At 39.0% G+C, this 24,976-nt stretch overlaps 2 protein-coding genes across 3 annotated transcripts in view; both read right to left on the bottom strand.

Moving 5' to 3' along the window:
* Positions 1-1,001, bottom strand: part of LOC133645076 (probable carboxypeptidase X1) — a 23,867-nt gene extending 22,866 nt beyond the window's left edge. The window contains exon 1 of one of the 2 annotated variants that reach the window (XM_062039861.1): positions 755-1,001. In XM_062039861.1, coding sequence (XP_061895845.1) covers positions 755-992 — 238 coding nt within the window. In that variant the 5' untranslated portion in view covers positions 993-1,001. The remainder of the gene's footprint in view (positions 1-754) is intronic. The other variant, XM_062039862.1, reaches the window with a different exon arrangement.
* A 396-nt stretch (positions 1,002-1,397) lies between these two features.
* On the bottom strand, positions 1,398-24,820 carry smu1a (SMU1 DNA replication regulator and spliceosomal factor a). The gene is made up of 12 exons (XM_062040142.1): positions 24,700-24,820; positions 21,176-21,386; positions 17,073-17,225; positions 16,858-16,968; positions 14,095-14,223; positions 13,889-14,008; positions 10,597-10,713; positions 10,383-10,510; positions 6,612-6,738; positions 6,362-6,529; positions 1,972-2,124; positions 1,398-1,903 (listed from the first exon to the last, which is right to left on the bottom strand). Exons 1-12 carry the CDS (start codon positions 24,723-24,725, stop codon positions 1,805-1,807), a joined length of 1,542 nt encoding a protein of 513 aa, XP_061896126.1. The 5' UTR covers positions 24,726-24,820; the 3' UTR covers positions 1,398-1,804.
* Positions 24,821-24,976: the final 156 nt, after the last annotated feature.

Below are 24,976 nucleotides of genomic sequence, written 5' to 3'. Positions count from 1 at the left end.
GACTTGACTCGGGACTTGCCTGTCTTGACTCGGGACTTGACTCGAGACTTGAGACTTGTGACTTGCAAAGCAATGACTTGGTCCCACCTCTGGTATACACACATTCATATATACACACATACATATATGCATACACACACACGTATACACACATTCATGCATACACACATACATATATACACGTATACACACACATACAGTATATGCTTCCAAATCATAATTCAAGCAGATATTTGATAATGTATTTTTATTTAAACAAAACTATTTTTTGGAAATGTATGACAATATGGTAATTGTTGCTTTATTAGATAATATTTACACATCTTTCTTTTCCCAGTCAAAATGGAGATATATAAAAAATGACTTTATTGAAGCATATTTCGTGCAGGCCATATAAAATGTAGTGTGACATATGTGCTTTATGTGATAGTTTTCCTTAGCAGTCTGATATAATGATGATATATAACCTCGAAGTTATTTATTTTGTTTACCAATAAACATCATGTTTGACAGGAGGGAGGAGACTTTGTTGCCAGCAACAGGTTACTTTCACAGATAAGGTTACCATGGTAACTGACTCAAGAGATTGATCTACTTAAAACCCTGAATGTCCCTCAGCTCAGGCTTTTCACAATAAGTGTGTTTACTTTAACCTGCTTTCTGGACTAAATAATAAAAACACATCCCCTGTGCTTTTGGACTTTTACACAAAAATAAATACATTTAATTTTACAAATTAAATACATAAACTTACCTAATAGCAAAATACCTTTCCCCTCGCTCGGAGCATCCTCGGAGTGAGGCGGTGAACTTTCTGCAGAGCTTCTTGGAGCGTCGCCGGTGAGCGCTGCGCTCCTGCCCGCATTTGTGAAGCCCCCGTCCGGCCGTGCGTTCGTGTTGGCGGTGACCCAGCTGGAGAGGAGCAACAAAGCAGCAGTAAACAGAAAGAGAAGCCTTGCTAAGTGTACAGTGGGTCCAGTGCACGCCGCCATGCTGACTTCTTACACACCGCAGCACTTGTTACCGCGCAACTCCGTGTCAAGCTAGCGACAGCGCGCAGCCACTTCCGGTCTGAGTTAAAAAAATAAAAGAGCAGGTTTGTAACAGGATAAAACAGCAGCAGTGCGTCCCATTCTATAATCATCACACTTTATATCGGCAGGTTTTCTTTTATGTATTTGGTTGATAAGCACGTGTTAACTCAAAATACAAGTGTACCACATTTTGTTGTGAAAGGAAATATACCGGAAGTGCTTTTTTTTTTTTTTTTTTTTTTTTTGCAGAGAACTCTTCGTTCTCCAGTGTAAGGTGATTTTGGATATATATATTCAGTTAGTCCTCTATAATACATTTGCAAATATTGATCTCAATTTTAAGACGCTCACTTGATGGCAACATTCTGGTTAAGCAGTTTTAATCACACATGCGATAAAAAAAAGACACTTCAGGGGAGTCAACTTCCTGTCAGTCACTGACATTTTGATGGTCCATTGTTAATAAAAAAACATAATGAGGGATGTCGGTGCTAAATAAACCCACTGCTGGAAATGCATCTTTCATTTCTACGTTGCTGTGACGGACCAGGTGTTCTTGGGGGATGGAAAAAAAAGTCCTAAAAAATATTTACAAAAAGAGTAATCTTGGAAGTCCCGGGTTGATGTCTGACTGTAACATGAATGAGAAGAAGAGCAGAAGAGGAAGATGACACCTGCTGAACTCTCTCTCTACTCCGTCAAGGTGAGGCAAAAGTTGTCTTCTGTTTCCCAGGGTGTTGTCGTCACGTGAAGAAGTGGGTCACGAGGTCTCACGGCTTCCACAGCTTCAGCAGGCCGTCCTCGCTGTAGGTGCTGATGAGGTTCTGGTGGGGGTGGTGGGCGATGCCGATCACGTCCTTCTCGTGCACCTGCGGGGGAAGGAATCCAATTTTCCGGGTAAATTCCCGCCAGACTTCCGAGCGGCGGCTCGTCTTACCGTCAGCGTTCTCTCCAGCTTGCCGGTGACGGTGCTGAAGCAGTAGAGCACAAAGTCTTCGCCCACGCAGTAGATCCACTCGCCGCGAGGAGACAGCGTGCAGCACACAAAGTCGCCGCCTTCCCTCTTGCCAGAGCTGAAGCTCCTCACGATCTGCAAGCACACGTTTTCTAAGAATGGCGGAATTTCAGGGCGACGTTCCAGCACCTTTTAGATCCCTTTCAAAGGCCTTGTTGCACCTTCTTGTGGGGAATTTCTACACGGATATCAAAATAAAAATATTCACAATGCTTATTTTTACTTTATCACATGTCAAACTCAAGGCCGGGGGGCCACATCTGGCACGCCACTCTATCAAAGTGGGCCGCCACATTATTTTCAGTGCTTCTCCACATCATTTTATGTGCGTCTACCACAAAGTTCGACATAGTCTGCAACATGACTATGTGGTCGCCATTGGGGCGGTGTAGCTCGGTGGGTAGAGTGGCCGTGCCATCAACCTGAGGGTTGCAGGTTCCATCCCCGCTTCCGCCATCCTACTCACTGCCGTTGTGTCCTTGGGCAAGACACTTTACCCACCTGCTCCCAGTGCCACCCACACTGGTTTAAATGTAACTTAGATATTGGGTTTTCACTATGTAAAGCGCTTTGAGTCACTAGAGAAAAGCGCTATACAAATATAATTCACTTCACTTCACACTCCATTGGTCCGCCACATTTTCAGTGGTCTACCACATCATTTGTTGTTCACATTATTTTATGTGCGTCTGCCACAACATTTTACGTGGCGTGCCACATTATTTTATTTTATGTGTCGCATCATTTTATGTGGTCTACCTAATTACTTTATGCGGCCCACCACAATATTTGATGTGGTCTACCTAATTACTTTATGCGGCCCACCACAATATTTTATGTGATCCACCGCATCATTTTATGTGGTCTACCTAATTACTTTATGCGGCCCACCACAATATTTGATGTGGTCTACCTAATTACTTTATGCGGCCCACCACAATATTTGATGTGGTCTACCTAATTACTTTATGCGGCCCACCACAATATTTTATGTGATCCACCACATCATTTTATGTGGTCTACCTAATTACTTTATGCGGCCCACCACAATATTTTATGTGGTCTACCTAATTACTTTATGCGGCCCACCACAATATTTGATGTGATCCACCGCATCATTTTTTGTGGTCTACCTAATTACTTTATGCGGCCCACCACAATATTTGATGTGGTCTACCTAATTACTTTATGCGGCCCACCACAATATTTTATGTGATTCACTGCATCATTTTATGTGGTCTACCTAATTACTTTATGCGGCCCACCACAATATTTTATGTGGTCTACCTAATTACTTTATGCGGCCCACCACAATATTTTATGTGATCCACCGCATCATTTTATGTGGTCTACCTAATTACTTTATGCGGCCCACCACAATATTTGATGTGGTCTACCTAATTACTTTATGCGGCCCACCACAATATTTTATGTGATCCACTGCATCATTTTATGTGGTCTACCTAATTACTTTATGCGGCCCACCACAATATTTGATGTGGTCTACCTAATTACTTTATGCGGCCCACCACAATATTTTATGTGATCCACCGCCTCATTTTATGTGGTCTACCTAATTACTTTATGCGGCCCACCACAATATTTGATGTGGTCTACCTAATTACTTTATGCGGCCCACCACAATATTTGATGTGGTCTACCTAATTACTTTATGCGGCCCACCACAATATTTTATGTGATCCACCACATCATTTTATGTGGTCTACCTAATTACTTTATGCGGCCCACCACAATATTTTATGTGGTCTACCTAATTACTTTATGCGGCCCACCACAATATTTTATGTGATCCACCGCATCATTTTATGTGGTCTACCTAATTACTTTATGCGGCCCACCACAATATTTGATGTGGTCTACCTAATTACTTTATGCGGCCCACCACAATATTTTATGTGATTCACTGCATCATTTTATGTGGTCTACCTAATTACTTTATGCGGCCCACCACAATATTTTATGTGGTCTACCTAATTACTTTATGCGGCCCACCACAATATTTTATGTGATCCACCGCATCATTTTATGTGGTCTACCTAATTACTTTATGCGGCCCACCACAATATTTGATGTGGTCTACCTAATTACTTTATGCGGCCCACCACAATATTTTATGTGATCCACTGCATCATTTTATGTGGTCTACCTAATTACTTTATGCGGCCCACCACAATATTTGATGTGGTCTACCTAATTACTTTATGCGGCCCACCACAATATTTTATGTGATCCACCGCATCATTTTATGTGGTCTACCTAATTACTTTATGCGGCCCACCACAATATTTTATGTGATCCACCGCATCATTTTATGTGGTCTACCTAATTACTTTATGCGGCCCACCACAATATTTTATGTGATTCACTGCATCATTTTATGTGGTCTACCTAATTACTTTATGCGGCCCACCACAATATTTTATGTGGTCTACCTAATTACTTTATGCGGCCCACCACAATATTTTATGTGATCCACCGCATCATTTGATGTGGTCTACCTAATTACTTTATGCGGCCCACCACAATATTTTATGTGGTCTACCTAATTACTTTATGCGGCCCACCACAATATTTTATGTGGTCTACCTAATTACTTTATGCGGCCCACCACAATATTTTATGTGATCCACCGCATCATTTTATGTGGTCTACCTAATTACTTTACGCGGCCCACCACAATATTTTATGTGGTCTACCTAATTACTTTATGCGGCCCACCACAATATTTTATGTGATCCACCGCATGGTCTGCCTAATTACTTTATGCGGCCCGCCACATTATTTTATGTGGCCCTGCACAAAATGTATGTTTCTAATAATAATAAATAATAATGAATTACATTTCTAACGCACTTTACATTTGTTAAAATCTCAAAGTGCTACAAAGTATAAAAAAAGAAGAAAAATAGAAAGTTAGAATATATAATAGAAAATTAAAATAGAAATAAAAACATGAAAAACACTAAATAAACACTAGAATAAAACATAGGAACAGATAAAATAGAAATAAAAACATGTGGTCCGCCACATCATTTAACTTTTTATGTGGCCCGTTACGTCATGTATTGTGGTCTGACACGTTATTCTATTGGGCCGCCACTTCATTAATGTGGCCAACCACATCATTTTGTGGCCTACGAAAGGGATGGAAATAATAAAGCACTTTCTGGCTTTATGTGTTTGCACTTTCTTTTTTCTAATGCCACATTATTTATTGTCGTTCACCACATTTGCCCGCCACATTATTTTATTTTATGTAATCCGCCACATAATTTAACATTGTACGCCACATAATTTAATGTGGCCCAGCACAACATTTTATGTGGTCTGCCTAATTAATTTATCGCCACATCATTTGGTGGCCTGCGAAAGGGTGGAAATAATAAAGCTTTTTCAATTGTATAACACCAATCATTTTCTACTGCTTGTCTCTTTCGCTGGAGCCTATCCCAGCTGCATTTGGGCGGAAGTCGAGGTACACCCTGGACAAGTGGCCACCTCGTCACAGGGCCAACACAGACAGACACATTCACACACTAGGACTAATTTAGTGTTGCCAATCAACCTATCCCCAGGTGCATGTCTTTGGAGATGGGAGGAAGCCGCAGTCACCGGGAGAACATTCAAGCAGAAAGATCCCAGGCCCAGGGATCGAACCCAGGACCTTCATATTGTGAGGCACAGGCACGAACCCTTGTTGCATCGTGCTGCCATAATGTAATTTACCATCTTTCCCACCAGGTGGAGCTTTATTTTATGATGCATTATGCATTATGTGCTATTTAATATGTCAGACATACTACCTGATAATGCAAAAAGATGTTCCAAGCATTTGTTTTTGTTTGAATAATTTCAAAGCAAGTTATCCTTTGATCCGTTAGTGAAACATAAGAAATTGTAACCTGTGACAATTGTGTAACAAGACTATATTACGTTTATACTGATACATTTTCAATGTTACAAGGGGCTGTTAGGAGTTTGACACTGATGATTTAAGAAAACACTAGTAGCTCCACCTGGTGGGAAAGATGGTAAATTACAATATGGCTGTCCAATGAAAAGCTCTTACAGTATATTCTCTTCCATCTTATACCGATCTCTTTTTTGGTGAGAGTGAATCAATACTTTAGCTCTTTCTTGTCCTCCAGTGATTCTTGTAAGCGACGTAGTTTTTGGAGACGAGGAACTGCGGCTAGTTAGAATATTGCATTGCGTTGGGGATGTTCCCTAGAAAGTGTCATCAACATACATTATCAAGGTATGAGGATAGTATTAAAAGCTCTATGGTCACCTGTCCCTGCATGTTCATGATGACCACCGTGTTGGAGCGGTTGCACACCACAAAGTGCTCTGGGTTCTTGGGCAGCAGGTGGACGTTGTTGACAGTGATGTCAGTGCCTGCGGACGAGCCGAGGGGTTTGAAGGTGCTGCTGCACTCGGTGGTCTTCAGGTTCCACACCTGGCGGGCGAGAGAACGCGACGGCGGCGTCAAATTAAAAGCGCTTTTAAAAAATAATTGAAGGGTGGGAAAAAGAAGAGACCTTGACGGTGCCATCAGAGGAGGCGCTGAGGATGTGGTGACCGTCGGGGGTGAACGTGGCCTCGTTGACAAATGAGGAGTGACCGCGGAACTCCTTCAGCAACTTGCCCGACTTCAGCCCGTGGATCCTGACAGAAAGACACCATCGTGAAAGAAAACTTCCCGTAAAGTCACATTGGTTTTGAGAAAAAAGCTTTGTCAGATGTTGACGGTTGAGTTTATTTTGAAACATGCTTTACAAAGTACATCACACGTTCACATTGGGCCAAATTCAACATGTCCAGTAAGGACCAGAAGGAAGCAAAGTCTATTTAATTCTACTCCTTCTCTGTCTCAGCAATTAATGATAGTTTAAGGCAAGGCAAGGCAAGGCAAGGCAACTTTATTTGTATAGTGCTCTTCATACACAAGGCAGACTAATTACTTCTTGTATTTCATTCAAACCCCGGCCGAGTCATACCAAAGACCATATAAATGGGACCCATTACCTCCCTGCTTGGCACTCAGCATCAAGGATTGGAATTGGGGGTTAAATCAACAAAAATTATTCCCAGGTGCGGCCACCACTGCTGCTTTCTGCTCCCCTCACATCCCAGGGGGTGACCAAGGGTGATGGGTCAAATGCAGAGACTAATTTCACCACACAGTGTGTGTGTGACAATCATTGGTACTTTAACTTAACATGTATCCATTACTGTACGTTTGATGAGGACCACAACCACTGCTCGGGATTATGGCTACACGTCAATACAGTAGCTGATCAACAACGTGGTCGTCGTGCTCTTTTAATGGAAAGAATGTCGTCTTTTGAATAAAATCATACTTTGTCGCGGTCGTGTCCATTCAAAAGCCCCTAAAGATCATTGCTAATTTAGCATGGCGTCGAATGCCATCATCGTGACAGATTTAAAGACGTACTTCTAAAACGGCCGTACTGTTTAGGTTTATATGGCCTTGCCCAATATGGCGTCTAAATAACATTTGTGTTTTATTGTTTATGCCCAATTATTGTGTTTTGTTCTCTTTTTTCCGTTGTGGCTTGTGCAGCCCTTTGAGACACTTGTGATTAGGAGCTATATAAATCAACTTTAAATTGATTGATGAGTGATTGATTTCAATTAATGGTGATGTAGCAAAGCAGTTTTGGATTGGCTTCACTGCGGCAGCAGATATCAGACATGTTTCTTTCCCCTTGGACCTATTAACCTATATTATTTTAACTTTTTTTTTTTTTTTTTAAAAAAGGTTTTGTTTTAAATTATGTGGAATATAAACACTATTGAACATGTTTGACTGGATTGAATTGTAATCGTCAATGTCATCTTTTGGTTTATTTCTCATATGTGACTATAGTAAAAACAAACCTTTACATAACTTATACAATATTAATTGTACATTATCTGATGAGGTTAAACTGGTCACAACTTACAAGACATTCACAACATTTTTTTAAATGTGGCTTATCAACAGCTACAAGCTGCCAGCACTAAAGGATGAGCCTGTTTTGATGCTAAGATAAATGTTATGGTGATCTTTATTTTATTTTTTAATCATATTGTGTATGTATTGTGTGCTTTTATTATTTTTCTTTTAAATTGTAATTTTAATGCCTTTTTTACATCTGGCTAATTCTGGCTTTTCTAACCATGTGTAGTCATGTGTTTTATGAAATTGCATTGCCCACTTTGAAATAAACTAATCTAATCTAATTTCTTAATATCTAATTATAAAAATGCTTGATCTGCATTTTTTTTGGTTGTCACCCCTACGCACACACATAGCCAAATCTACTTCTGGTCACAAGAGCAATACAGTACACCCTCGTTTATTGCTGTTAATTGGTTCCGGGCCTGGCTGTGGTAAAACACATTCTTGTGAAGTAGGAATTATTAATTATGAAATGAATATTTTATAGCTAGTGTAAGAAAACACTTTTTTTTTTTAAAATTGTTAATATGAAGAAGGTCATGAAAGACATTAAATAACACCCACATAGTAGGGCTGGGCGATATATCGATATATCGCGGGTTTGTCTCTGTGCGATATAGAAAATGACTATATCGTGATATTCGAGTATACGTTCTCACACAGTCGCTTTTAGCTGCTGGCATTAAACTACAGGCTCTTCTCACTCTTTCGTGTCTCTCCTTCTCACAGAGACGTAATACAAGCGCACCTTCTTACATACGTCACATACGTATACGCCTTCGCAGAGCAGAGAGGTAGCAGCATGGGTAACGTTAGCTGTGGTGCGAGTGGTAATACGAGAGAAAGAAGGTGCGAATCTGGTAACAAATGAAGGAATAATGAATTCCCAAGAAAAACAGCAGGGGGTCCATCGTCTGCCGGTGGTTTGGCTTCAAGTGGGAATATGTCGAACAGACAACCGTAATTTGTCAAATGTGGGACTAAAGCGTTGCTACAAAAAGTAGCATTACTGCTAATATGTAGCATCATTTGAAAAGTCACCCGCTAGAGAATGAAGAGTGCTTACTCCGCATGTCAACATCTCCGTTCCGTGCCACACCAACAAAATTTAAGACCTACCTCTTCTCGCTGGCCTTTGACCTGAGCTGAGTCCGCCCACTAGGCCACCATTTCTAGTCCCCCCCTCCGACCCCTTTGATTTAGTTTTATTTTTCAATTTGTTGCACTTTTATTATTATTTTTATTCTGCAAATTTTTACTTTTTATTCGACCCCTTTTACTGTATTGCATTTGCACTATCTTGTTCAGCACATTCATTGTTTATGTTCTTTGTTTGTTTTTTTTGCTCTATGCTTTTTTAACCTGTAAAGCACTTTGGTTCAATTTAAAAGTTGTTGAAAACGTGCTATATAAAGTTGACTTGACTAACAAAATGCCGAGGCAACCATCTCCACATCAACACCGTATGAAAAAAATAGTCCACAACACAAGGTGATAACGATTTGATTTCCTATTATGCAGCTCATTTTTATTTGACAGTTATTGAAATATCTTGTGTGACATCATGCACAAAAGTGCACTTTATTTGTTTTTAACTATTGTAATGGCGTTCTGTACAAAAAGTGCACTTTAATTTAGTGTTGTTTTGATATGTCATCTTAGTGACATCATGCACAAAAGTGCACTAATAGCTTGTTTTAAAATGTCTCTGACAATCTTGCACTTTCTGCTTTGAAATGACATGAATGTTTGTGCCACTGCTTAATAACTGTTTAATAAATACAGTTTTGGTAAATTGACTTAGTTGTGATTTCCCTCTCTGCATGAAAGTTTAAAATGAGCATATATTAATGCAGTATGAACAAGAATGTTTTAATGTAGACACATAGAATCATCATACTGCTGTGATTATATGCATCAAGTGTTCATTCAAGGCTAAAGCAAAATATTGAGATATATATAGTGTATCGTGACATGGCCTAAAAATATTGAGATATTAAAAAAAGGCCATATCGCCCAGCCCTACCACATAGTCACCTTTACAAGCTGAAACTTTGAAGCACGATGTGGCGAGGGACGACTATTGCAATACTCACAAGGCTGCAGTCAGCCCTCGACCATGGTTTGCCACGCACGTAATATTAAAGACTGAAGTGGGGCAGCACACAAAATCTTGTTCAGGCCCACAAAAATAATGGGATACAAATGGAATAGTAAAGGTTTATATAAAGCCTATTAAGGACTAAATGCTGATTAACAAAAATTACCAAACAGAGAACAGTCAATAAAGCAGAATATGCTTTTATAGCAAGAAGATTGTGTTTTACTAGCTCCTTGCTTGTACCTGATGGTCTGGTCAAAGGAGGCACTGAGGATCTGGCTGCTGTCTTTACAAAAGGTGAGGCACGTGACACCTTTGCTGTGCGCACGTTCGAACCTCCTCAGACACTGACCGCTCCCGATCTTCCACACCTGCGGACGCACAAGCGCAAAACAGGCCTCTGGATGAGCGGGGAAACAGAAAGTGGAAACTCTTGTAGTTGTGTGAGTTGGTCCACCTTGATCTTTCCATCTTGAGCCCCTGTGGCCAACATCTCCGTGTCCCGACTGAAGCACATGCACAACACTGCATCGTCCATCATCATCAAGTTGTCCTGAGCCTGGTACTTGAGATCCTTAAAGAGACAGAACACATCCTGTTAGGACATATCCTGTACACACACAAACACAGATTATTCCACCCCAACCATGTATTACCTAGTTTGCAACACGCACAACTAAAATAAATAAATGAAAACTTTGACAAGAGGCTAACAAATCCTTGTTACTTTTTAAATGCTATTTGCCTTACCGGAGAATAGAGGATTGTGAGCAAATTGCTGCAGAAACATTGACTGCATTGAATTTAATGCATGCAACACTTTTTAGGAGTGGCAGCTACAGGGAGCAATCTGATAGGCTGAGAGATTGTCACTCCAACAGATTGCTGTGGTGCAGAAACGGTGAAAAATGCAACAAAATGTGGACTTGGAGAGCAGCAGAAGTAAAAACTACAATCTGCTACTCATTTAAATCATTTGGATGTTGCCTTCCCGTGTCCAAGGAATTGTGGCCTGAGTTTGTAAACACTAAGAAAAAGAACCCAACAAATTTTAATATCAATGTTATCACTGTAGTATTGATCATATAGTGATACTACCCTTAATATCGACAACAACAATTTATGGATCTATCTAAACCTCTTCTGACATACTGACTGTGACAATGCTGACACACCAACAGTTGTTACATTATCCTCTAACTTCAAATAATCTGTTAATATTTGCTTACCTTCTTCTGTAACATGCTCCCATCTACACTTCTATAAGTTTACTAAGCACTTATTTCTTGGTGTTGTTTAAAGCAAGGTTGAGTTGAGTTTATTTCGAATATGCATACAATTACAACATTTTCATTTACATAGCAGTTGCTAACACTTTTGTTGACTTCCTGTTCTCAGTTCATTCACAATATACTTCATAAGTAATAACATTAATAAATAAATACATAAATAAATAGTGAAGCAAATTGTATTTCTTATGGTGAGATAAATAAGACCGTCAATAAATTCAGAATGTTATTCATGGTTCTTCTCTTTGTATTTTGTAAACACTGACTTTGAACAGTTTCTTGAATTGGATCATATCAGTAAATTGTTTGATTTCTTTGCTTAATCTTTTCCATAATTTAATTCCACATATGTTGTATGTGCATACAAATGTTTTAAATTACATTTTTCTTCTCTTTTGTTGAGAAGAATTATTGTACCGGTACTTTCTTGGGTAGCAGGTTACGGTTTACTTTGTGCAGAATTTTAGCAGTTTTTAATGGTCCTGAAATCTCTTCAGTAACCTTTATCGTTTTCATATCAATTCCATTACAATCGATTGAAGTCTTAGATTTGCATTTTTTTACGGTTTTAATTATTTACTCTTGTGTCACTCTCGTGAGGAACACTGAGTTGGGATTTCTATCTATGGTGTCGTTGAAGTCCTCAGTTGAAACGGTCTGGAATCCTTTCCTGCAATTTTGGTTCAATATTTTACAAAGTAATTGAAGCTTTCAACTACTTCCTTTATGTTGTCATTATTTAACATTTCTGTCTGAAAAGTATTGGGGGTAATCCCTCTTAGTGCCATTTTTAATAATGCTATTGAGGATGCCCCATGTTGCTCTCATACCGTTTTCGTTCCTGTCTAATAATTGACCATACTATTATTTTCTACATGTTAGCTGTTTTTTATACTTATTTTCTGCCTCTGTAGTTATTTGTGGTAAAATGTTTCTATATAATGTATTCTTCTTACTATAAGCATGTTAAATTCTATTGTCATCCATGGTTGATTGTTTTTTCTCTGCTTTCTACTGAGTTGTTTCCATGGACAATGTTTGTCATTAAGTATTATGAATGTGTTTAAAATGTTTACATATGCTTCATTAACATAATTTTCATTGTACACATTGTCCATCTTTTGCTTTTCTGACTCATTTTTAAGGCAATCATACTCAACTCTGTGCAGTCTTCAAAATGTATTTTTGTCTTCCATGTTCCTCTTCTTCTAGTTTCCATCATATATTGTGAAAACTGGCATATGATCACTAATGTTGGTTATAAGTAGACCACTTGTAGTGTTATTATCAAAATCATTGGTAAAAATATTATCACTAAGTGCGGCACAGTGTCCTGTGCTTTGTGATTTTACGTTAGCTTAGCTATTAGCATGTCTGCTCCTGCCTTTCTCTTGGTATGTAACATTTTTAACCTAATCTAATGATAAGAATACTTCCAAAGATACTCAGAAATGCAGTTTATTTGCCATAATAGAGGTGATTATTAGCATGGGGGGCGGTTTCATACGGTGTATGGACACACAATTTTCAGCCAAAGAGGATCAGCATTAATCGGCAATGGCCAATCACATACTTTTTCAATAAAATACTAATACTGATCGGTGGCCGATCGATCGCCACATCCCAAGTGCAAATTACCAAAAATGCGTTTATGTTGGCAGATCTGCAGCTTCTATGCGCATTTTGACCTATCGGAAGCATGAAAAAGCATTACACACAGCATTTTATATTCATTGATACAGTAAAATACAGGTAAAACTCAATTAGATTATCATGTAAAACTATTCATTTCAGCAATTCAACTTCAAATGTGAAACGAATATGTGATATAAACTCATTACATGCAAAGCATTCATTTGACAGCATTTTTATGATCAGGGCTTACAATTTTTGAAAACCCCAAATTTTCTGAGATTTTCAATTTGAGGTTTTCACAAAATGTAAACCATAATCATCAAAGTTATATCAAAACAAGGCCAGAAATATCTTAAGTTGCAAGGTATGAACCAGTCGTATATTAGTTTACTTAAGTTAAAGTACCAATGATTGTCACACACACTAGGTGTGGCGAAATTATTCTCTGCATTTACACTCGTAAAGCTAATTGTTGGACTAAACAAACTTTTGCACGATATTCCAATTTTTGGAATTCCACCTGTATTAGACGATAGGTAAATATGTCATGTACATTATTTTTAAAATCAGCGCTCACTCACTGGAGACATCATTAATGCTGTCTTTTTAATTGCTCGCCTATTATACGTCGCACATGAGTGAGGCTTTTTAAAGGAAAACTATTTCAAAGTAATTATTAGTCAATTAAATACCCAATTAAAAGGGATGTAACGACATGTTGTTCGATACTGCCACATTCCATCAAAATACCACAATGTTAACAATACAGTTCCATCCTCATACATCCATATTCATTCTTATTTGGTGACAGATTAGCCCTTTTACCTTTCTGATTTTGCCTGTGGTGAAGTTCCAAACCTCAATGAAGCCGTCCACAGAGCCTGTGACCAAGTACTGACCATCAGGGGAGAATCTGGAACATTCTACATGGGATTTCTGTCCAAACTGTGTAAGAGGGAGAGAGCAGCCTTTAGAAATAACCTGACTGGTGTTACAGGACTTGTGGCTCGAACCCAGCAGAAGTCACTAACCTTGATGTGTCTGCTGAGCTGGGTGGGGAAACGTTCTTCTTCTACGTCTTTGACGGCTGCTTTACCCCTGAACAAATCGATGGTCATTCCAGGAGGAAGAAGACCCTGATGCTGCTGCCACTTGAGAGACTGATGGGAAGAATGAAAAACGAGGCCATCATCAAAAAAACGAGGCACATTCGTGTGGAATAAAATAAAGGGAAAAAAAAGATTCTCTCAGAGAACTACGGTGGAACCACTGAGGTCAAACCCCAAGTCGTACAAGTTGGAGTTGGGCCAACATCTTCAAGAAAAAAACACTAAAGTCACACAAAATGTAAGAGTTGAAACCGCCGTCATGCATCATATTAACTAGGGATGTCCGATAATGGCTTTTTTTGCCGATATCCGATATTGTCCAACTCTTAATTACCGATACCGATATCAACCGATACCGATATATACAGTCGTGGAATTAACACATTATTATGCCTAATTTGGACAACCAGGTATGGTGAAGATAAGGTCCTTTTTAAAAAAATAAAAAAATGTAAAAAATAAGATAAATAAATTAAAAACATTTTGAATAAAAAAGAAAGTAAAACAATATAAAAACAGTTACATAGAAACTAGAAATTAATGAAAATTAGTCAAATTAACTGTTAAAGGTTAGTACTATTAGTGGACCAGCAGCACGCACAATCATGTATGCTTACGGACTGTATCCCTTGCAGGCTGTATTGATATATATTGATATATAATGTAGGAACCAGAATATTAATAACAGAAAGAAACAACCCTTTTGTGTAAATGAGTGTAAATGGGGGAGGGAGGTTTTTTGGTTTGGTGCACTAATTGTAAGTGTAACTTGTGTTTTTTATGTTGATTTATTAAAAAATGTTTTAAAAAAAACCCAAAAACCGATAGATAATAAAAAAACGATACCGATAATTTCCGATATTACATTGTAAAGCATTTATCGGCTGATAATATCGGCAGGCCAATATTATCGGACATCTATAATATTAACAATTCTTTCTGTTTGGACTATAAGCAGAATGTTTAAAGTAGATGTTTGTTTTCTCTGTGCGGTGTCGTGCCTGCTCTTCATAGAAAGCACGTACTGCGCTTCGTAGCTATGTTACTTTAACAGATTTGAAGAATCAGAAATGGACGTTTGTGGAACTTTGCCTATCGTTCACAATCTTTATGAGAGACAAGAAGACAAAAGGTTTTTGGTTTTGTATGCATTCTAACATGTAAAAATCGTCTCACCCTAGGTAGCTAGCAATGCAGCTAATGGGAGGAATCAATTCTACCTCCAAATCATTTAAAATGCATTTAAAGATCCTCAACAATGCTTCATTGACGTTACGTAAGCTGTATGATAACCAAACCGTAGCAACATTGTTATTGCAAAAGCGAACACAGAGGAACTCTTTTTCTAGCATAGTAACACATCGGCATGCTTTGGTATTAGCCGTAAAAGCTAGCTACGGAAAGAGATAAGCTTGCTTCTACATCAGCACAAAACGCGTTCGAGTTTGTAATATACAACACAATGCGATTGGACATCAATCTGTACTGACTGAAAAACATGGACAATCCTATTACAGTATCTGAAAAGTATTAGCCCACATTTCATGTTTTGTTTGTACACAGCAAGCTCGACAGTAAGTACTGTAGTTGTACTAACAAGCATTATATTAAAAGTGTGACTCACTGGACAGTTGTGCGTTTGGTCCAGCTGGCCGGGGACATTTTTTCCGGTTTATTTGGGTAAGCACTCCATTTATGTCGAAATTGCATGGTTCCAAATTCCACATTTCGCAGCTTAGAATTACGCCAACCTCACTTTCTCGGCTTCCGTCTGCTCTAACGTCTCACTCTTCCTTTGTGCTCGCTTCTATAAGCAGCAGTTCCTCCTCAGTATATTCAGCTTCAAAAAGGTTATGAATCCTCATTTGTCTGCCATGATTAGACCACACGTCTTTGTTTCCGGAAGTAGGAACACACAGTTTTTGCCAGAAGTCGGAAGTGCGCTGCTATGGAAACGGAAATCAATGCACAAAGGCAGTCAGTCCTGGCAATGATTAAAATGACCAAAATACAGTAAATATTGAACATTATTATTGTTATGAATGTGTCTATTACTACATTATATATAGAATTGCAGTGTGTATATAAAATGGTGGCGGGTTTTGAAGTTTTTTTAGAGGGACTTTAAAGGCTACAACGATGACTCCCATTAGAATAGAATAGAAAGTACTTTATTGATCCCTGGGGGAAATTCAGTACCACAGTTCGCTCACAATAGACAATAATAATAATAAATAATATAATATGTATAATATATTATATATATAATATAAAAATAATATAAATATATTCTACATATACTCTACATTTAAGTGCAGTCAAGGAACATATGCATTATACAGTCTGATTAGCTGCATTTTCCAAGCGTTTTTTTTATCATCTTTGTAATGAACTTTAAAAAAAGACGTGTGTTCTTGTCTCTCATGATTGTGAATGATGGTCAATTTTTTTTATTTTTTTTTTTAAAGTGCAACTCCCCTTTAAAGGATTGTCCGTGTCCAATGCGTCCACGAATTGGTCAATTTTTTAAATTTTTTTTTTAAAGTGCAGCTCCCCTTTAAAGGATTGTCCGTGTCCAATGCGTCCACGAATTGGTCAATTTTTTTTAATTTTTTTTTTTAAAGTGCAGCTCCCCTTTAAAGGATTGTCCGTGTCCAATGCGTCCACGAATTGGTAATCTCTTACCTGGCCTAGCAGAGCCATAAGACGCGAAGGTGGCACCACGCTGACCTCTCCCGCCAAAGCATGCGCAATGGCCGCCCGCCGTTTCTCTTTACTGCTGCCATCAGGATATGCCTGGATGGCAGGAATAACCACAAAAAGTATATAAACAAACATTAATAACAAACACAAAAAAATTCCTACAGAGGATGATGTTGATGACAATACGGCGTCCTTACCTCCCGGGGATCAAAGTAGGAGCGAGCCAGCAGGTTCTCCAGATGAATGTACCTCTCAGGATGAGTCTGTTTCAACATGATCATTGGGTCTGTTTGCCTGAGGAGAGAACGAGCTGCACCCAACTCTCTCAGCTCAATGAGCTCCAACACCACCTGAACAACACACACAGACATGTATACCAGTTATACACCGTTAGAAGTGTTCGCTATAGCCGTAGCAACAGCATGGGGACTACTTTATGTGTAGGTGCTATTAGAACTGCAGAGGGTTTTATGTCTGTGTAAATTATGAGCAAGAAAGCAGTAAACTACTAGCATATGTCTCCTTCTTCTGGTTTATTCTATTTATTATAATTATCGGGCCGATATTGAGAAATATGACTTCAAACCAATAATCCGATAACATTAAAAAATAGCTCAGAAACCAATACTTTTTTTTTTTAACAGGCGAGATTACCCATAATGTGCTGTAGGTGGGTTAGGGGGAACAAATCAAGTGCTCTTATCTCGTAAAACAGTGATTCCCAAATTGTGGTAGGCGAGCTCCTCCTCGTGGTACGCCAAATAATCACTTGATTAAAGTCAAATGTTTTATTTTCCTATGTTTAAACACAGTTACTGTTCAAATTGCGTGTAATCACATCTCCAACTCGCTTAAATGGAAACCCCACTCAAATTACATCTACAAAAAAGCAAATCAACGGCTATTTTTTCTCCGCCAGCTCAGAAAATTCAGGGTCAGACCCAATCTCCTCTAACAGTTCTACACCTCAATCATTCAAAGCATGCTCACCTTCTCAATAATGGTTTAGTTCGGGAATTTGGATTCACATTCACGCAAAAAACTACAACGCATCGTGGATAAATCCAGTCGTATCACAGGTCAACCCTTCCCTTCCGTAGACACACTGTATCATCACAGCATCACTCAAAGAGCCCATTAAATCACCTCTGAGCCCACACGTCTACTACACCTGCTGTTCATGCTTAGGCCCTCAGGGAAGCGCTGCAGATCACTGCCAGCCAAGTCTACAAGATTCACAAACTGTTTTATCCCCTCTGCCATAAGGACACTCAATAAAACTTGGGACTAATTACGCTATAAACTGGAATGCCTTTCTGTTGTTTTTGTGTGCTGTATGTGAGGATGTCACAGTATGAAAATTTCTTATCACGGTTATTGTGACGAAAATTGTCACGATTATCATTATTATCGCGGTATTTTTAAATGTGCTCAAAATGTTCCTAAAATATTTATGCTGAAATCTTTTAACAAAGTTTTTTTTTTTTTTTTTAACTCAACACATTCAAAATGATTTCCATTGTAGGAGAAACCTTACTGTGGATAAAAACACTGTTTCATGGACCTCAAGTAGAAATTGAATGTGCATATGAAAGCAACAAAAGTATTAAACAAAGTAATATGGCAGAAAAAAATAAAGAACTAAAATAAATACATTGTGCAAGATAGCACTTTATGGACATAAGAGATTCCAAAATAAAAACCAATGTAAGAATTTTTAAAGTTCGCACTTGATGGCCATAAGTCGTTACTTTTATCCATATAGATAAAAATAGTGTTCAAAACAGCAGCGTGCTCTTAAACGCACACCGAGAAGAGAGTGAAAATGACGATAAACCAAGGGCTTGGCTCGGTTTACTCCGAGGGGAAATCTCCGAAGCAAAGTCTGTGTATTTTATCTGCCATGATTTTCAAGCCAAACAACGCTAGTGTGCATGACTTAGTTTTCAGGAAGTAAACCGTGTTGCCTAAAATGTATTAATAAATGACAGTTTTTCAGTAATTAAAAAATTAGACGGTATTACTAACCATCAGGAATTTTATCGCCAATTGTCATACCGTTTACCATTACATCCCTAGTTGTATGTTTATGTTTATTTGACTGTAACTGCACAGTAAACATGAGCTATCAAAGGTGTACCTATTGTGAATTCCATCAATTCTTTGCGTGGCCATTAATAAAGATTGGGAGTCTGATAATGTTAGAGTGCCAAAAATGTTAAATAAAATAAAACCACTGCCTTGTTTTTAATGAATACTTAGACCTGTTACGCTATTGTATTTTATTGTTCGTCATTACGGTGGTACTGGGAGAAACAAGTTTTTTCTGAGGTAGTTTTTGGCAAAAAAAAGTTTGACAACCACTGTTGTAGCTCACAATGTAAACAAACATGAAGACGGTCGTGCGGGACTTCTTTACTCCTTTTAGAAGAAGACATCCCATGTGCCGCCCGCACTAAATGCCCTGCAAACACTCCACGAAGAAGAAAAACACCTGTTTCGACACATCAAACCTCACTAGCCACCCTGAAACACTGCCAACATTCATGCTTTCAATGAAGACATTTGTGCCGTCAAAGAAGCTTCCTAAAACCAGCTGCAAAGTGCAAAAAATCCGCCAGACAAAACTACCCAAGGGCCAAAGAGAACTGCAATTTCCTTAGGAAAATAAAATGATGGCACTGGAAAAAGCCAGTTTTGGCATTCCCCGCTCCAGCAGGGTGACTCACCCGCTTAAATGAGGATGGAGGACACGCAGCCACTTTCCTCCATTTGAATTCCACAACTGTATGTTCAAGAAGGCTAAACGGTCAATCAGTGCCAGAAAAGCACCGAGACAAACCGGACTGCTGGCCCCAGCAGCAAGACGCCACTGCAGCTGCCCAGACGATACAGCCGATACATATCATAAAGGGCTTAAAAATGTGACGTGGAAACGCATTGCATTGTGGGTCTTGCTGGACTTTGAATCGCTTATTTACATGACTGAATGCAAGACTCTATGCTTAAATTTGTCTTTTCTTTAAAACAAGTTCAAATCATGGCGCAAACGTGCAACATCATTAACTGCCACAATCGTGGTCATGAATGCTTCAGGAAAAAAAGGATTTGGTGGTCGGGTTATGAAGCTAATACTAGCAGCCGTGAGACGATCAAACATGATTTTTAACGCCATCATCTGGTACATGTTGGTGTGTTCACGGCATTTTTACACTGGTAAGTTTGAATCAATGCCTGTTTTATGCAGTTACACGTCTAGCATTTAGTAGGCAGGTAGCCTTAGCCAAGATAGCTGTGGGCGACAAACAACGTAAGTGTTCTGGAAAAAAGCATGTTGTCAGTTTACTTTTAGTCATGTGTGAGCACAAAAATGAATGAGTATTCTTTTCGGCGCAGAAGCACAATGATTTAAGTATTATATGTAATAATGGGCTTGTTATTTCGGGGAAACCTGCTTATGGAAATGAGGCTCGGCACGCTCACTCCATCTCGAACACATAAGAGATGAAAGTCGTATGCGCAGTTTGAGTGGAGGACAACGAGGCTTAACAGACTTGTTATTCTGAAATTCTTCACCAGTATAAAAACTGACACTGTTGACGAGTCATAGAAAAGTTTGGCTTCAACAAAAAGGTAGCAACTTACTCAAATCTCTTGTTTATTGGATGTGCTCATATGGATAAATATCACCAATTTAACTTATTTCTTCGAGGCCGCAAGCATTTGCAAAAGAGTCAAGTTTGTCTTGGTGCAGTCCTTTGATCTGTTTATTTTGTACAATCCATTTTAATGTAGTTTGTTGCTATCTCTCACATTACCATGGGTACAGTACAGCCATCTTAAAATAAAAAACTATGTCCAGCAAAAATGGCTACCCATTTGGCAAGCCCTATTTGGTTAGGACAAATTTACAGGTATTTTTGTTCATATGTTGAGTCTTTTTTACCTCCAGAAGTGCACACTTCAAGTCTACATTTAAGAAATAATAGATTTAAATATGTTATTGCTATCGATGTTGCGAAGCAGGAATTTATCAGTATCTGCTTAAAAAATATATATTGTGGGTGCCTAATTACGAAGTTCTAAAGAACTCTGGAAACAACAAACTCTAAACATATTGTATGGCTTTTTGTGTTTTTTTGCTCACTTTTAGATGATCACATCTAGACCACCTCCCGTCACAAATTATTTACAGAGGAAAACACTGTATTAGCTCTCAATACTGTTCGCCAAGTGTACCAAATATTGTGGCCCGTTCATGACACAGAATACAAATTGAATGAACATGTCCAAAGCTGACCTGTTCATAAAGGTCTATGAGGGTCTTATCAGGCAGCTTGAGGGACTGGATGGCTTGGAGAACAGTGTCCCAATGGCCGCTGTTGATATCTGCAACAAAGCTGTCAATGCTGTCCACGGTGTTTAGAGATACGGTGGTCTCCTCTTGGAGGGTCGCCAGTGACCTGTGCAGGTTGTTTTCCTTCAGGTATTGCATGATCAGTCGGATCACGCTGTGCAGAATACAAAGTTAAATTAGTGGAGGAGATTGAATCAAATCAAGGCAACAATAACAATAGGTAATTTAGCATAGGCACAATTATAATACATTTAATTGTGTAGAGTATGTTAACAAATTTGACTCCGATAACATCCATTCTCTGAAGCTGTGATGAGATACGTTTCACATTTATCGCGCCATCGCAACCGGCCACTGTTTTCAGAGTTCAACTGCATTTGCGTTGTTTTCAACACCCGATATACACCACTACTGATGAACATATATCATAGTTTATCCAGAATATTGAAATGTTCTATTTTAACAAGTACTTGCGCCACAAAGCTCTGCCAAAATTTGGCAGGTTTACACTCGACAAAACTCCCCTGCAAAACTACTTTATTGGAATCTCTATCATAAGTCATACATTTAACTGTGAGTCTGCCAAATATATTTGATTCGATCGATTTACACAAAAAAATTTTTTTGGACCCACCGAGTTCCTGGCCATTTGTTTTGTGACTCACAAGTCAAGTCCAAGCAGCCATGTCCAATCAAAATTTCAGCCCATTCCAATGCTAATTTATCAATTAAAAAATATTTATATCTGTGGACCCTCTTTTTTCTGTTTCTTTGTTTAGCAAGCTTTTCAACAGTTCTAAAATGGGGTGAATATTAAGAAAGTTTTGCCATTTTTTAACAAGAAGGTCACACAAAGTCTTGAGCCCTATTGACTTTTATTAAAGAAGCTGGCTAGAATTGAGTGCATTTTCACTGGTTTAACAAATCTGTAACTTTAATAATATGTACCACAGGAAAATGATGCTTATATCACTGGAATCGTCTTAACAGGACCTGTCTGGTAAAAATGGTTGAATGAAAATCAATTCATTTTTGAAATTATACACACATTCCTACATAAGAGGTGGGCGGATGGATCTAAATCAGGGCTGTCCAACGTACAGCCCGAGGGCTGGATCAGGCCCGCGAACAGGTGAAAGAATGAAAGAAACAGCTGTTCTGAATGTGTCCACCGGATGTCGCAATAGCAATTATTTTTATCTTTGTAGATGATGCTATATATGTACAAAATAAACCACATGATGTTAGTACATCAGTCGAGGGAAATGATCAAACTACATAAATCACATACTGCAATTTGATTTTGATATATTTTTTGTATCTGGATGGATTGAAAATTAACAACAATGAGTTGGCTCTAGTGTGTGAATGTGAGTGTGAATGTTGTCTGTCTATCTGTGTTGGCCCTGCGATGAGGTGGCGACTTGTCCAGGGTGTACCCCGCCTTCCGCCCGATTGTAGCTGAGATAGGCTCCAGCGCCCCCTGCGGCCCCGAAGGGAATAAGCGGTAGAAAATAGATGGATGGATGGAGTTGACTGATGAATATTATCACATAATTTATTCAGAAAACATAAATAACGACAAATAAAATATATATACCCGGTACTGTTAACCGCAACAGGTAATTGTAAAAAAACAAAAAAAACAACATTATGATTTGTACAATTTCAGAATGTGCTTGTTCTATTTTTAAACAAAGAAAACAATCTGAAGTTGTCTTTATTATGGGCCTGCTGCAATACAAGCAGCCCATATTATTATGCTCATACTTTAAACTTTTTTATTATTCTTGTTTCGCACGTTTCTTTTACGTCTACTACGAGACAAATCGGTCAACGAACCCACACACATGTTGTACCGTCGAAAAGGTCTCGTTCAAACCGATGGCGGAAATCTAAATTGGGAACATTTGGTGTTACCATGGCAACGCTATTCACGAACAAAAAAAAAAAAGGGCAATAGAATGGGTACGCACTTTTTGTCTAATACGAGACAAACCGGCCAACGAACCCCGACATATGTTATACCGTCGGAAAGGTCTCGCTCGCGCCGATGGCCGTGTTTTAAGTTGGGAACAGTTTGTGTTACCATGGCGACGCTATTCACGAATAACCCAAAAAATGGGCCAATTGAATGGGTACATACACAGGCTAGCTCTGTAGCTCATTTTGTACCGTTAAAGTTAAAGTACCAATGATTGTCACACACACACTATGTGTGTTGAAATGTGTCCTCTGCATTTGACCCATCCCCTTGTTCACCCCCTGGGAAGTGAGGGGAGCAGTGAGCAGCAGGGGTGCTGCGCCCGGGAATAATTTTTGGTGATTTAACCCCCAATTCCAACCATTGATGCTGAGTGCCAAGCAGGGAGGTAATGGGTCCCATTTTTATAGTCTTTGGCATGACTCGGCCGGGGTTTGAACTCACAACCTACCGATCTCTAACCACAAGGCCAGTGAGCTACCTAAAACTGACGGATTCGGACACTCGGCACCATCTAATAAGTACGGCGGCTTCCAGCGACCACCCCGGCCAGAGGTCCAGGGCACAGATAGCAGGCCCATCAAAATTTCTGCGGGAATTTTCGAGTTTTTAACTTATCATGCCGTGATATCACCAGTCCGCCGCACTTGGGAGTAGATTTTTCTCCATGTGGCCCCCCCCCCGATCTAAAACGAGTTTGACACCCCTTATGTAAATACAATACTAAGGTTATATATGTTTGTAACAAGAATGATAAGGTCAGTGTGTTGTTTAAATATCCATCCATTTTCTATCGCTTGTCCCTTTTGGGGTGGCGGTGGGTGCTGGAGCCTATCTCAGCTGCATTCGGGCGGAAGGCGGGGTACACCCTGGACAAGTCGCCACCTCATATTGTAAATATTTGCATAAGGTTCACATAAAATTAAAATTATTACTTCCCTTGAAAACTGTTCGAGTACCATGAATATTGGCTATTCTGTAATTTATTTACATGTAACCAATACATGTTTTCCATTAATTGATTAACGTGGACCCTGACTTTTAAGTTGAAAAACGTATTGGGGTGTTACCATTTAGTGGTCAATTGTACGGAATATGTACTGTACTGTGCAATCTACTAATAAAAGTGTCAATCAATCAAGCAATCAAATGTTATTGACGCTTACTTCTACTGTACATTTACTAGCTGACGTAGTGGCCTAGTGCCACTAAAATGCAGTATAATTACCGGCACGTTGTAACAATGATCCACTGAAAAGCTTTGGAACACATCTTATTTGAAAGTACATGATATAAATTAATCTTATTAACTCGCCAAATAAGCAAAATGAACTGGCGTGTTATAGCGTGTTAGCTTAGCCTGCGATGCTAATACAGTATAGCATTCCACGAGCCTTCAGATAGTTTGAACTAAAAGACGCAAACAACGGGGGTTTATTACTTCAATGACTGTAAATATGATATCAAAACTTTGTCTACTCACTCGGCGGATTCAATCTCCAGAGACATGACTATTTCAACAATAACAACCGCGACACGACACAGCTAAGCTAGCGGCTAGACGAGCACTGGCGCTAACCCGGAATTATATTGACAACTTAACAGGAAGTACACCGAAAACTTCCGGCTGTATGAAAAATAAACTATAACTCTATTGATTGATTGATTGAGACTTTTATTAGTAGATTGCACGGTACAGTACATATTCCGTATAATTGACCACTAAATGGTAACACCCGAATACGTTTTTCATTAATCAA

The sequence above is a fragment of the Entelurus aequoreus genome, linkage group LG28 (assembly GCF_033978785.1).
Source record: "Entelurus aequoreus isolate RoL-2023_Sb linkage group LG28, RoL_Eaeq_v1.1, whole genome shotgun sequence".
NCBI classification, from domain to species: domain Eukaryota; kingdom Metazoa; phylum Chordata; class Actinopteri; order Syngnathiformes; family Syngnathidae; genus Entelurus; species Entelurus aequoreus.
The sequence above is the reverse complement of the archived record's forward strand: the minus strand, read 5'-3'. Positions and strand labels throughout refer to the sequence as shown.

What these genes read in the sequence shown, in the direction of transcription:
- smu1a (XM_062040142.1), bottom strand. Translation starts at nt 24,725, where the DNA reads ATGTCTCTGGAGATTGAATCCGCCGA. An exon ending in CCACAGGCAAAATCAGAAAG is followed by an intron (nt 10,714 to 13,888) that starts GTAAAAGGGCTA and finishes TGTCTCTTTAAG; the next exon opens with GATCTCAAGTACCAGGCTCA. An exon ending in TCCTTTGACCAGACCATCAG is followed by an intron (nt 6,739 to 10,382) that starts GTACAAGCAAGG and finishes TCTTTCTGTCAG; the next exon opens with GATCCACGGGCTGAAGTCGG.